Source organism: Nematolebias whitei, chromosome 2 (genome assembly GCF_014905685.2).
Source record: "Nematolebias whitei isolate Nwh7 chromosome 2, NemWhi1, whole genome shotgun sequence".
Lineage (NCBI taxonomy): Eukaryota > Metazoa > Chordata > Actinopteri > Cyprinodontiformes > Rivulidae > Nematolebias > Nematolebias whitei.
The window spans coordinates 55,431,255-55,445,675 of record NC_056499.1 but is presented as its reverse complement, the minus strand read 5'-3'; the positions used below and the strand labels follow the sequence as shown (position 1 = coordinate 55,445,675).

The 14,421-nt window shown below is 44.6% G+C and overlaps 1 protein-coding gene across 1 annotated transcript in view; it reads right to left on the bottom strand.

Annotated features, from left to right (window-relative positions):
- vps13c (vacuolar protein sorting 13 homolog C) overlaps positions 1 to 14,421 on the bottom strand; it is a 289,282-nt gene that overhangs the window by 150,457 nt on the left and 124,404 nt on the right. Inside the window, exons 30-34 of the mRNA XM_037694953.1 lie at positions 13,082 to 13,232; positions 12,892 to 13,008; positions 12,708 to 12,811; positions 12,330 to 12,497; positions 7,809 to 8,113 (exon numbers count right to left, since the gene is read on the bottom strand). Coding sequence (XP_037550881.1) covers positions 7,809 to 8,113; positions 12,330 to 12,497; positions 12,708 to 12,811; positions 12,892 to 13,008; positions 13,082 to 13,232 — 845 coding nt within the window. The remainder of the gene's footprint in view (positions 1 to 7,808; positions 8,114 to 12,329; positions 12,498 to 12,707; positions 12,812 to 12,891; positions 13,009 to 13,081; positions 13,233 to 14,421) is intronic.

The window sequence follows — 14,421 nt, the reverse complement described above, 5'->3', positions numbered from 1 at the left end:
TAAAGACACAAAAACCTGGATGACCCTAAATGTTCTGTTTTTAAACTCAGACAAGACTGAGGTTGTGGTTTTAGGACCTGAGCATTTTAGGAATAAATTTTTCAGTCTGTCAATTCAATTCAATTCAATTCAAAAATACTTTATTAATCCCAGAGGGAAATTAAATGTTGTTGTAACTCATCATCCTGGTTTCATTAAAGAGTTGTTATAGATGCTGATGGCTGTAGGCAGGAAGGATCTCTTGTAGCGGTCTGTCCTACAATGGATTTGAAGAAGCCTCTGACTGAAGACACTTTGTTGTTGTATGACAGTCTGATGAAGAGGATGCTGCGGGTTGTCTATAATGTTCTTCATTTTATGAAGAATCTTTCTTTGAATAATCATCTCCAAATGTTCTAGAGGAGTCCCCAGAACTGAGCCAGCCTTCTTTATGAGCTTGTTGATCTTTTTTAAGTCACTTGCTCTGGTGCTGCTCCCCCAGCAGATGATGGCAGAAGAGATGGCACTCTCTACAACAGACTTATATAAGATATGCAGCATCTTGCTACAAACGTTGAAGGACTTCAGCTTCCTCAAGAAGTACAGTCTGCTCTGTCCCTTCTTGTAGACGGCTTCACTGTTGCATTTCCAGTCCAGTCTATTGTCCAGGTGAACTCCAAGGTATTTATACTTCTCCACCACCTCCACTTCTTCTCCCATGATGAAAATAGGGTTGGATATGTTCCTGATTCTCCTAAAATCTACAATCATCTCCTTTGTTTTGTTCACATTCAAGATGAGATGATTGTTTCCACACCATGCCACAAAGTGGTCCACCAGTTCCCTGTACTCAGCTTCTTGTCCATCTCTGATACACCCGACTACTGCAGAGTCATCAGAATACTTCTGCAGATGACAGGAGTCTGTTTTGTACTGGAAATCTGAGGTGTACAGAGTGAAAAGGAATGGTGAGAGTACAGTCCCCTGTGGTGCTCCTGAGCTACTGACCACCTGGTTAGACACAAAAACCCTTGAGTCTCACAAACTGTGTTCTGTCCGTCAGGTAGTCTTTGATCCAGGCGATTGTTGAGGCCTCCACCTGAGTCTTCTGACGTTTCTGACAAAGCAAATCCGGCTGGATTGTGTTAAATGCACTGGAGAAATCAAAGAACATGACTCTTACAGTGCTGTCTGCCTTTTCTAGATGACAGTGAGTTTGCTGAAGCATGTGTATGATGGCATCTTCAACTCCAAGTCCACGCTGATAAGCAAACTGCAGTGGGTCCTGATATGTGCTTGTTTGTCTAGTCAGGTGGGTCAGCAGAAGTCTCACTAAGACCTTCATGATGTGGGATGTCAGGGCAACAGGTCTATAGTCATTGAGGACTGATGGGTGCGTTTTCTTTGGCACTGGAACAAGACAGGATGTTTTCCACAACACTGGAACCTTCTCCTGGGTCAGGCTAAGGTAGAGGAGGTGCTGCAGAACCCCACAGAGCTGCTCTGCACAGACCTTCAGGACTCTGGGACTGACACCATCTGGACCTGCAGCCTTATTCCGGTTCAGTCTCTCCAGCTGCTTCCTCACCTGACTTCTGGAGACGCAGAGGGGGGAGGAAAAGGAGGTATCAGAATCTTCTGATTTAGTTGAAGACCAATATGTAGAAGAAGGGTCCATGACTGAGGTGGTAGATACAATATTTGAGGTGTGACGGGACAGCCTTGGGTCAATGGAGGGTGGTATGTATGTTTGGCTGTGGACAAGAGAGGAGGATGCTGAGCTTGTTCCTGAACTGAACCTATTGAAGAATGTGTTCAGTTCATTGGCTCTGTCCAGGCTTCCATCCTTCTGATCCTCCTTCTGCTTGAAGCCTGTGATCTGTTTCATCCCTGACCACAGCTCTCTGATATTGTTCTGTTGGAGCTTGCTCTCCAGCTTCTTCTTGTACACCTCCTTGCTGTTTCTTATCTTGACTTTTAGTTGCTTCTGTGTGCTCTTCAATAATCCCCTGTCTCCCTCCCTGAAGGCTCTTTTTTTCTGGTTTAGCAGTTCCTTCAGGTCAGTGGTAATCCAGGGTTTGTTATTGCAGAAGCAGCTCACTGTTCTGGTGGGGATGGTGTTGTTTACACAGACGTTTATATAGTCGGTCACACACTCAGTCATGGCATTGATGCCCTCTCCATGTGGCTGGCACGGTGCATCCCAGTCTGTAGCCTCAAAACAGCCCTGCAGGGCTTCTTCAGCTTCCATTGACCATTTTCTCACAGTTCTCTTTGTTGCAGGTTGCCTCTGAACAAGGGGTTTATATTTTGAGCAGAGATACACAAGATTGTGATCTGATTTGCCAAGAGGGGGTCTAGCTTTAGCGATGTATGAATCCTTGACATTTGCATAAAACAAGTCCAGCGTTTTGTTTTCTCTGGTAGAGCAGCTGACAAACTGTTTGAATGTCGTAAGTGTAGCAGAGAGAGAGGCATGATTAAAATCCCCAGATATTGCAACAAACGCACTAGGGTGTTGTGTTTGTAGCTTAGCAACCTCAGAGCTGATGACATCACACGCAGTCTCGGCAACAGCATTGGGTTGAATGTAAACAGTTGCCAAAATAACACTGGTGAACTCTCTTGGCAAATAATATGGACGACAACTTAGGGCTAACAGTTCAATATCTGGACTGCAGAGACGACACTTCACAGTAACATGTCCAGGATCACACCATCTGTTGTTCACAAGCACTGCCAACCCACCTCCTTTCCTTTTGCCACTCCTCTTTAAATCTCTATCTGCTCGTGTGGTCAGAAAGTCTGGCAAGGAAACGCTGGAGTTGGGGATATGACGCTGCAACCATGTCTCAGTGAAACACATAACACTGCATTCCCGATACTCTGGATGGGTCCTTGTTAGGGCTTGAAGTCCATCCAACTTGTTTCCCAGCGATCTCACATTGCCCATCATGATTGATGGAAGAGATGGTTTAAACTGCATTCTTCTCTCTTTCTCCCTCTTCTTTGCTCCTGGTCTGCATCCACGATGCCTCCTTTTCAACTCATTTGGGATTTGAGGCTGTAGTTATATTATTTGAGATTTGGAGATGTTAATCAGCTGCTCCCGGTTGTAAAAAACCTTGTTGATATGGTTACGCATCATAACAAATGTCCAAAAGCAAAGATATTTCTGTAAAAATCCTTCCAGCTGCACAGCATCCGACACCAGAGGAAATAATCATCCAAAAAAAAAAGCAATTTATATCCAGAAAGAAGAGGAATTAAAGTTATCAAAAGTAATATCTCAGAATGAAAGTAACAGAGCTACTCCAACATGCAGCACCTTGAGCGGCGCAATTCTAGAATTCTAGAATTCGCCTTCCTTGGATGGCATTAATCTGGCCTCCAGTTCTAATGTTAAAAATCTTGGTGTTATTTTTGATCAGGACATGTCTTTTATCCCCCACATTAAAAACGTTACTAGAACTGCCTTCTTCCACCTGCGTAATATCACTAAAATTAGAAACATCTTATCTAAAAATGATGCAGAAAAACTGGTTCATGCATTTGTCACGTCTAGACTGGTCTATTGCAATGGTTTATTATCTGGGTGTCCAAATACTTCTTTAAAATCAAACAAACATACAAACAAACATACATACATACATACAGGGGCAGCAGCTTTAGCAGGGAAGCCCAGACATCTCTTTCAACAGCCACCTCTTCCAGCTCTTCTGGGAGGATTCCAAGGCGTTCCCAAGCCAACAGAGAGACATAGTCTCTCCAGCGTGTCCTGGGTCTTCCCTGAGGTCTCCTCCCAGTCGGACATGCCCGAAGCACCTCCCTAGGGAGGCGTCCAGGAAGCATCCTTACCAGATGCCCGAACCACCTCAACTGGCTCCTCTCGATGTGGAGGAGCAGCGTTTCTACTCCGAGTCTCTCCCAGATAACCAAACTTCTCACCCTATCTCTAAGGGAGAGTCCAGCTACCCTGCGGAAGAAACACATTTCAACCGCCTGTATCCGCAATCTCATTCTTTCGGTCACCACCCAGAGCTCATGACCTAGTAGGAAAGTAGACCGACCGGTAAACAGAGAGTTTTGTCTTCCAGCTCAGCTCTCCCTTCACCACAACGGACTGGTACAGAGGCTGCAATACTGCAGACGCTGCAAAAATCCGTCTGTCAATCTCACGCTCCATTCTTCCCTCACTCGTGAACAACACCCCAAGATACTTGAACTCCTCCACTTGAGGCAGAACCTCACCCTCGATCTGGAAAGAGCAATCCACCCTTTTTCGGTTGAGGACCATGGAGGACCATGTCAGATTTGGAGGTGCTGATTTTCCTCCCAGCCGCTTCACACTTGGCTGCGAACCACTCCATTGAGAGCTGAAGATCACAGCATGATGACGCCAACAGGACCACATCATCTTCAAAGAGCAGAAATGGAATCCTGAGGCCACCGAACCGGAAACCCTCCACCCACTGGATGCATCGAGAAATTCTGTCCATAAAGTTATGAACAGAATCAGTGACAACGGGCAGCCCTGGCGGAGTCCAACTCCCACCCTGAAGGGGTCCGACTTACTGCCAGCAATGCGAACCAAGCTCTCGCACCGCTTGTCCAGGGACTGAACAGCCCGTAATAACGGTCCCCCAATCCCATACTCACGGAGCACCCCTCCCACAGTGTACCCCGAGGAACACGGTTGAAAGCCTTCTCTAAATCCACAAAACACATGTAGACAGGATGGGCAAACTTCCATGAACCCTCGAGGACCCTAGTGAGGGTAAAGAGCTGATCTAGTGTTCCACAGCTCGGACAGAACCCATATTGTTCCTCCTGAATCTGAGGATTGACCAACGATTGGACTAGCTTCTCCAGTACCCCTGAATAGAACTTACCAGGGAGACTGAGGAAAGTGATGCCCCTATAATTGGAGCACACCCTCTGGTCCCCCTTTTTGAAAAGGGGAATCATCACCCCAGTCTGCCAATCCAGTGGCACTGCCCCTGATGTCCACGCGATGTTACAAAGGAGTGTCAACCAAGACAGCCCCACAAGATCCAGAACCTTAAGGAAATCAGAGTGAATCTCATCTACTCCCGGAGCCCTGCTGCCTCGGAGCTTTTTAACTACCTCGGTGACCTCAGCCACAGTTATGGATGGATCAACCCCTAAGTCCCCCAACTCAGCTTCCTCCATGGAAGACGTGCTGGTGGGATTGAGAAGGTCCGAGAAGTATTCCTTCCACCTTCCGACAACATCACTGGTTGAGGTCAACAGCATCCCACCTTCACTGAATATAGTATTAGTAAAGTGCTGCTTTCCCCTCCTCAGCCATCTGATGGTTTGCCAGAATCTCCTCGGAGCCGACCGAGAGTTGTTATCCAAGGTCTCACTGAACTCCTCCCACATCCGAGCTTTTGCCTCAGCAACAGCCAAGGCTGCGGACCACTTGGCCTTCTGGTACTCCTCAGCTTCCTCCGGAGTCTCACTGGCCAACAAGGCCCAATAGGACTCCTCCTTCAGCTTGACAGCCTCCCTAATCCGGGGTGGCCACCACCGAGGTCGTGGATGGCCAACGTGAGAAGCACCAACAACCTTACGGCCACAGCTCAAGGCAGCTACCTCAACAAGTAGGTGCGGAACGTGGCCCACTCGGACTCAATGTCCCCCACCTCAGCTGGGATGAGGTTAAAGCTCTCCTGGAGGTGTGAATTGAAGATCTCTCTGACGGCTTCTTCTGCCAGGCATTCCCAGCAAACCCTAACCACATGTTTGGGTCTACCGGGTCTGTCTGGCATCTTCCACCACCATCTGATCCAACTCACTACCAGGTGGTGATCAGTTGACAGCTCAGCTCCTCTCTTCACCTGAGTGTCAAAAACGAAGGGCCACAAATCAGATGACACGACTATGAAGTCTATCATTGATCTACAACCTAGGGCATCCTGGTGCCAAGTGCACTTTTGGACACCCTTATGTTCAAACATGGTGTTTGTGATGGACAAACTATGACTAGCACAGAAGTCCAACAACAGATTGGAAGTCCACATCAGCTCGACGCCTCTCACCATGGGCAACTCCAGAGTGGAAAAAGATCCAGCCCCTCTCTAAGGAGATTGGTTCCAGAGTCCATGCTGTGCGTTGAGGTGAGCTCAACTACTGTATATGTAGTCAGTACCGTTCAACGTCACGCACAAGCTTGCTCCTTCTAACTGCCAGGGTCAGAGCGTCAAGGTCCCTGCTTTCGGCCACTGCCCATGGCATCACGCACCCGACTTTTATGGCCCTTACTGAAGGTGGTGAGTCCACAGGAAGGCAAACCCATGCTGCTCCTTCGGGCTGAGCCCGACCAGGCCCCATGGATAGAGACCCGGTCACCAGGCGTTCGCCGACAAGCCCCTCCCCCAGGCCTGGCTCCAGGGTGGGTAACCCACATCTGGGCAAGGGACACTGTCTTCCTTGCTGTGTCATGTCCATAAAAATCTTTTGAATTGCTCTTTGTCTGGCCTGTCACCTAGAACCAATCTGCCTTGGGAGACCCTACCAGGGACAATTATAATTGCCCCCAACAGCATAGCTCCTAGGATCATTCAGACAAACAAACTCCTCCACCACGATAAGGTGGCGATTCAAGGAGGAACATCTTAAGTTAATCTAAAATGCTGCTGCCAGAGTCTTAACTGGAGTTAGTAGGAGAGATCACATCTCCAGTTTTAGCTTCTCTCCAATGGCTCCCTGTCAAATTCAGAATTTAATTCAAAACCTTACTTCTAACCTACGAAGCTCTCAACAACCTAGTTCTATCTTATATTGCAAATCTTATTGTTCCATATTTTCCTAACAGAGCACTTTGCTCTCAGACTGCAGGTTTACTTGTGGTTCCTAGTGTTTCCAAAAGCAGAATGGGAGGCAGATCTTTCAGTGATCAGGCTCCTCTCTTGTGGAACCAACGTCCAGTTTCTGTGTGTGAGGATGACACATTGTCCACTTTTAAGTTTGGGCTTTCATTTTTGATAAATCCCATAGTTAGGGTTGGCTTGGGTTTCCTGAGCTATCCCTTAGTTATGCTGGTATAGGCTTAGACTGCTGGAGGACAAACTGACCACATTTCTTCACTGTGTTACTGTCTTTACTTACTCTGCTCAACCTGTTTTGTATTTGTAATTATTTTTTTCAATCCTTGACATGTGTTTTTTTTTTCAGGTACACCTGGACCTATATCTGCACCTGTCATTCTGTTTGTTTGCCTCTCCGTTCTGTCCTCTCAACCAGCCGGTCAAAGCAGATGGCCACTTGTCCTGAGCCTGGTTCTGCTGGAGGTTTCTTTCTGTTAAAAGGGAGTTTTTCCTTTCCACTGTTGCCACTGTGCTTGCTCAGGATGGGAGACTGCGACAAGGTGAAGATTCAACGAGTCTGCTGGCTTCCTTACATAGAGAACTTTTTCTAACTGGCTTGTCTATGTATGTGAATGTTTCTGTAAAGTGCCCTGAGACAACTTTGTTGTGACTTGGCGCTATATAAACTGAATTGAATTAACCTCTATGCCATACAGCTGGACCAGATCAAGTGTGTGATGATGAGAATGAGTAGATGTGTGGATGTTTTGGGTAAAACCAATTGAATTATTAAATTATTAAAGGCTATGATTAAGCTATCACTTTCAACATCTACACGAATATTGAAATCCTCCATTATTATGACATTATCAGTATTCAATAATAAGTCAGATAAAAAATCTGATAATTCAGGCAAAAACTGAGAATAAGGGCGTTTTCTGGATCTTCCCTCCCCCCACTAAGATGACTGAAAATGATGACATTTAATGTCTCTACCTGTAGAGTTTCAGCTGTGTCAGCTTGACGTCCATCTTCTCCAGCACAGCTGGCAGAGAGAACCCTTCAGCTGACTGCAGAGAGAAGCTGTTTCCCACCGTGATCAGACCCAGATCAATCACCAAGGCATTATTGGAGGTGGAGGACTGAGGGATGATGATGAGTGGAGCCTTCATCCTGATGTCCATAGACAGACGGAAACTCTTCTGGGCAAAGTCTCGAACACTGGACGCTGCCTTCTCTGCTGCCTGAGCAGTGGCGGTGGTAAGAGCTTCTTTAGCCATCTGGAAGTTGTCGACAAACATCTGAAAAACAGCCAATCAGGAGTGAGATGTCAAACGCCACCAGCATTACGTAAAAAAGCTTTATTGAGACGCCTCAAAGGAGCCAACCAGAGGAAAGACGTGAGGTCTTCACTGCCTGCATGGTGCATACAGGTTTTGGTTCTGTTCCATAAACAAGAAGAATAATATGAACCATAAGTATCTAACTATCTCTGTGTTTGTATGTCAGCTTTATATTGATTTTAGACATCTAACAAATAAAAACTTTACACTCAATAAGAAGTAAAACTGACATTCGTTTGGGATGCTTTTTGAGCAGAGATACAAGTTGGCTTAAGGTTCATATTAGAAAACACATTTATGAAACAAGAATGAATTCAAAAACATTTTAGGGCAGAAAGTGAGGTCACACAGGCAGAGGTCGTGTGGCAGTGGGAGAATGAGTTTTGTGATGGCAGCTGAGTGAGTTGCATAGCACATATGAAGGAAGTGAGGTCTGGTTATTGTTGAATGTTGTGCATGAAAAGCATTCATTATCATACCGTCTGTCCTCATCCTGTCAGTATATCGTGTATCCACCAGTGTGGTTTGAGCTTCCCACAGTCACAGACAGGTGACGGTTTACTCACTCAAACTGAAACGGTCTAAGTCACACTTTAATGCTGCTTTTAGTAAAAACTCAACAGGATTAAAATGAATCTGCTGTCATTTTGTTGATCCAACAATGCAACAAAATTCATTCTCAAATGCAAATTTTGTCTAATTTTGACACATTTTAATTTATTTGCATTCTAAATAATATATCCCACCTCTTCAGAGTCTTTTCTAACAGTTTCTCACATCTCCAGGGACTCTTCCATCCAAGATTTTTTTAATACACGTTAGTCTCATTGAGCCTCCGGGACTCATTTACAAGAGAGACCCGTTTCCAACTGTTTCCCACCTCTTTAGAGTCTCTTCTAACTAGTTCCCACCTCTCCAGAGTCTCTTCTGTTTCCCACCTCTTCAGAGTCTCTTCCCACTGTTTCCCACCTCTACAGAGACTCTTTTAACTGTTTCCCACCTCTTCAGAGTCTCTTTCAACTGTTTCCCACCTCTACAGAGACTCTTTTAACTGTTTCCCACCTCTTCAGAGTCTCTTCCCACTGTTTCCCACCTTTCAGTCTCTTGTTTCCCACAACTTCAGAGTCTCTTCTAACGGTTTCCCACCTCTCCAGAAACTATTCTGTTTCCCACCTCTCCAGAGTTTCTTCCAGCTGTTTCCCACCTCTTCAGAGTCTCTTCCAAATGTTTCCCACCTATCCACAGACTATTCTGTTTCCCACAACTTTAGAGACTTTTCTGTTTCCCACCTCTCCAGAGACTCTTCAAACTGTTTCACACCTCTCCAGAGACTATTTAAACTGTTTACCACTTCTCCAGAGACTCTCCAAACTGTTTCCCACCTCTCCAGAGTTTCTTCCAGATGTTTCCCACCTCTCCAAAGTCTCTTCCAACTTTTTCCCACTTCTCCAAAGTCTCTTCCACTTGCTCTTCACCTTTTGAGGCACTCCTTCACATGCTCTCCATTTCTCCAGGCTCTCTCTCACCTGCTCTTTTCCTCACTACAGATCACATTATTGTCTTTAAATGTCCTGGCTGTCAAACCACCTCATCTGCCACCTCTGGATGTGGAGAAGCAGCGGCTACTCCAATTTTTTCCTGGATAACCATAGGTGTGGGTAGGAATATAGACCGAAGGGTACAGAGAAACTCCCTGTGTGACCAGAAGAGAGTCCACTACAACAAAACAAGTCCTGTTTTTTGCTCACTCTTGTGAACATGCATTAAAGTATGAATGTTTATTTGGTTTGTTATTCTCTTCTCCTTTTGAGGATCAATAAGATCAGATCATCTAGCTGGCTAACGTTAATCAAAGTCAAGGTACGTCAGTTCACAAAGGCTGTAACCTTGTGGAAGCATAAATCTGATGAGTTTTAGGGTGGACTGATGGTGCAGTGGTGTCGCTGAGTGAAGGTAAAGCACAAGGTTTGATGCAGTTCAGAGCTGCATGCTGGATGCTGTACCTCATCACCAGATGGACACTGAAAGCTAAAAGAAGCCTGCAAAAATAAAACATACCAATAGCACAAGAGACATTAGAGACAACAAACTGCAGGAAAAAAAAACATACTACAGTTAACAGAAAACAGACCTAAACATGTAACTACAGTCACAAATTCCTGATCATCCAAATTACAGTTTGGGTCTGCATCTAAAAAGCTATGGTCTGAAACAGACAGCAGCATGCGGTCCACACCAATACTGCAGTCTGTTTGTTTTCTGCAGGAAAACTTGGTCTGAGGCTAATGGCAGCAAGATCCTTCCAGACTGACAGAAAGCTGGAGGAGTTGATAAGTCTGTGCTGTTTCGGCTTTTAAACTGATGAATATAAACTCCTCAGATGTTCTACAGTCAGTTATTGTGTTTGCATAAGGATTGCAATCATCTAAACAAATAAACAGCAAACACATAACAAATAAATGCATTTACACCTTGTCCACACAGAAACACTTTAATCCATGATCATTTTTTGTGTTTCTATAAATATTCTTGTTAAAACTGCATATTTTGGGGGGCTGAGATGGTGTAGAGGTAGGGCAGCCGACTTGGGACAAGAAAGACGCGGTTTGACTCCCCGCCATGCCCACATGTTGTGGTGTCCTTAAGCAAGACACCTAATCTCTAACTGCTCTCCGGGAGCTTACATAGCTGCCCACTGCTCCACCTGGGTGTATCTCAGGTGTGTTGGATTAAATGCAGAGAATCAATTTAGTCATTGTATGGGAACATACGATGACAAGCTCAAACTTCCCTTCCCTTCCATATTTTCTATACATGTTTTCATCTACATGGAAACAGAAAATGACCCAGAAGGCTGTGAGAACTATGCCAGGCCAGTATGAGGCACTGTGAAGGCCCCTTTACAACAGAAGAGATGTGCTTTGCATGCCGCTCCAAAACTTATTGGTATGTACGTGATGCGCTGCACTGAGCTGAGAGGCATACAGAGCATAGTGTGAACTGTGTGTGCAACTTTATGCATGTGGCCAAATTAAAATTAGTTTAACTTTTTATTAATCAAAAATATTTAAGTTGGGTGCAGCATGCAAAGCTGTTGCTTTGTTGGCACCTCAGTGAATCAGCCACACAAACAGTGGACTATATCCACTGTATACTACAAAGTTCCTGCAGAAACTTTGATGGGGACTGCCATGTTGCGGCCATTTTTACATTTTGATTTGACAGTAATATGTGTTGGAGTTCACTCTCAGCTACCATCACACCAAATTTCAGCTCAATATAGCAAAAAAAAAAATAATCAGTGAGTTATAATAATTTTTTTCTTTTAAGTTATGGTGGCCATCTTGGATTTTTGATTTGGATTCAATATGTGAAGGAGAACGTTCTCAGCTATAACCTCACCAAATTTCAGCTAAGTATAAAATTAACTGAGTTAAATCTGTTTAAATTTTGCTTTGGTGGCCATCTTGAATTGTTTTAAATTCAGTATTTATGGGGCATTACTTTCAGCTACTAACACACCAAATTTCAGTTCACTATCTTTCAAAACAGCTGAGTTATAGTATTTTTTTCTCTTTTAGCTCAGGTGGCCATCTTTGATTTTTGATTTGGATTAGGAATGTATAACTTATTCTTAGCTACGACCATAACAAATTTCAGCTCAATATCTCACAGAATGACTGAGTTATAGCCAATTTTGTGTTTTCGAAGGTAGCTGTGGCAGACATCTTGATTCTAAATTCATTCAACCTTTATTTAGACAGGTTAATCCCATTGAGCCTCGAGGACTCATTTACAAGAGAGACCTGAGAGAAATGGCTCCAAAAATTAATCAGTTTCGCTCTAGGTCATGTGACCTCATTGTGTCACTTAGAGGCTATTAAGAGTTCTGTCAGGCTTTTTAATGACAAAAATGGCGTATTTGTTTGCAAATGATGTCGCCATAGTAACCTGAAATGTCAATAAAAGTAATAGCATATATCATGGTGCCAAGCCGGTCGTTTTGATATAACACTTGTGGTTTGGGCCGTATTAAAGTTGAAGGAAGAGCTGCCTTTCTAGGTAGTCCCCAACTATAGGTAGATATATTTTATTGTACTTAGAAGGTATTTGTGTGTGTGTCTGTGTCTATGCGCACATGTGTGTGTGTGTGTGTGTGTGTGTAGCTGCTGACCAGCAGAGACATGAGGAACTGGTGAATGTAGATGATCTGGATGCAGCCCAGACTCAACGTGACCTTCCCGTCCACCTTCGACATGTCACTATAGCCGTCACCCTCCGTCGCCCCTGGAAACAGGGACAGCTTGAAGCTGAACACCTCCTTACCCATGATGGACACCGCCTGAGGGAGGAGGAAGAGGAGGAGAGGTAAGGTTTTATGGATTTCATTAGGGATGGCATTACTAACTTGAATCTGATCCTGACACTGCTGCACTTCTGACTGAACAAGTTGAAAGCAGCCCATGAGATGATGACAGATGTGTCATCACATGCATACACATCTGTTTGGTTCCATCAAAACCAGTTAGGTATCAGTTCTACTGTCTCTGACCTGTTTGTGAATGGTTTTGGGGTTAGTATCCGTAACCACAATGTCTCGGAGTCGAGCGAACACCTCCGTCTCCTTCAGCTGCACCAGCACAGAGGCATCGATTCCTGCAGGAGGCCACAGCAGCAGGTTCACAGCTCAAAGGGATCTCTGGGTCTGCAGAGCTCACGTCCAAACCTGTTCCTACCTTGAACTCTAATGTCAGCGATGCTGCTCCGGTCGTCACACACCTCCACATGGAAGCAGCCCAACACAGCAAATAGCTTGAAGCTGAAGATGCTGCTGTCTTTACCTCCTTTAGACACTGCAGAAAGTCACAAACAAACTTCCTGTCAGAACTTCACACATGCACCTGCAGGCAGACGGAGGAGACTCACCTGCTCGGGTCTGGGCCGAACTCTCCACCTGCTTTCTGCCGTCTTGATCCCGGGCAGTGCGGAGCTGCGATGGCATGGCGTTGTTCAGGTAGCTGACAGCCGACAGCAGAGCTTTGGTGTGAAGGAGGAAGTCCAAAGAGGAGAACTCCACCTGAAAGAGCAGCAGATACCACCTGAGAAACACCTGAACGTGCTAACGATTGGTCTCAAAGGTACACCTTGTTTGTGGATTTTAGGTAAACCATACAGACTAGGTCCGGCCTCCCCTGGGTACAGTCTGTGGTACAGAATACGGTCAATAGCCTTGTCCTGCTCCAAATTTTTCAGGCAATCTATTAACTTCTTCTTGTAACCACTTCCTGGATCTCTTTTCAAAGGTTCATAAGTGGTTAAGTCACTAAGGAGTGTCATAACTTTCTCATGATAGTCTTTCTGGTTCAAAATCACTGTGCACCTTCCTTTGTCTGCTGGGAGAATGATGATGTTTTTGTCCTTGCTAAGAGTGGTGAGTGCATCACTCTCCTCCCTACTGATGTTGGAAAATGGTGGTTTGGCATTGCTGAGGCAGGATGAAACTTTGATTCTGAGCTGTTCTGCTTCACACTCTTTAATTTTGTTGTTGCTAGTATAGTTAAATATGCTAGTATAAGTAGCCAAATATGCTAGTATAAGTAGCTAAATATGCTAGTATAAGTAGCTAAATATGCTAGTATAAGTAGCTAAATATGCTAGTATAAGTAGCTAAATATGCTAGTATAAGTAGCTAAATATGTTAGTATAAGTAGCTAAATATGCTAGTATAAGTAGCTAAATATGCTAGTAAATGTAGCTAAATATGCTATATGTAGCTAAATATGTTAGTAGATGGAGCTAAATATGCTAGTATAAGTAGCTAAATATGCTAGTATAAAAAGTTAAATATGCTAGTAGATGTAGCTAAATATGCTAGTACATGTAGCTAAATATGCTAGTATAAGTAGCTAAGTATGCTAGTAGATGTAGCTAGATATGCTAGTAGATGTAGCTAAATATGCTCGTAGATGTAGCTCTTCAGGAGGATTAATCCGCACAAGGCAACCGGCTCAGACAACATCCCCGGGAAAGTGTTGAAAGAATGTGCCTATCAGCTCTGTGAGGTGCTGGCAGAATTCTTTAACACCTCACTTACCCTGGAGACAGTTTCCACCTGCCTGAAGACTGCCACCATCATCCCAGTCCCAAAAAGCTTTACAGTGACTGCTCTGAATGATTATCAGCCAGTGGCCCTCACCCCGATAGTCGCTAAATGCTTCAAAAAACTGGTCATGACTCACATCAAAACAACCATCAACATCAACGAG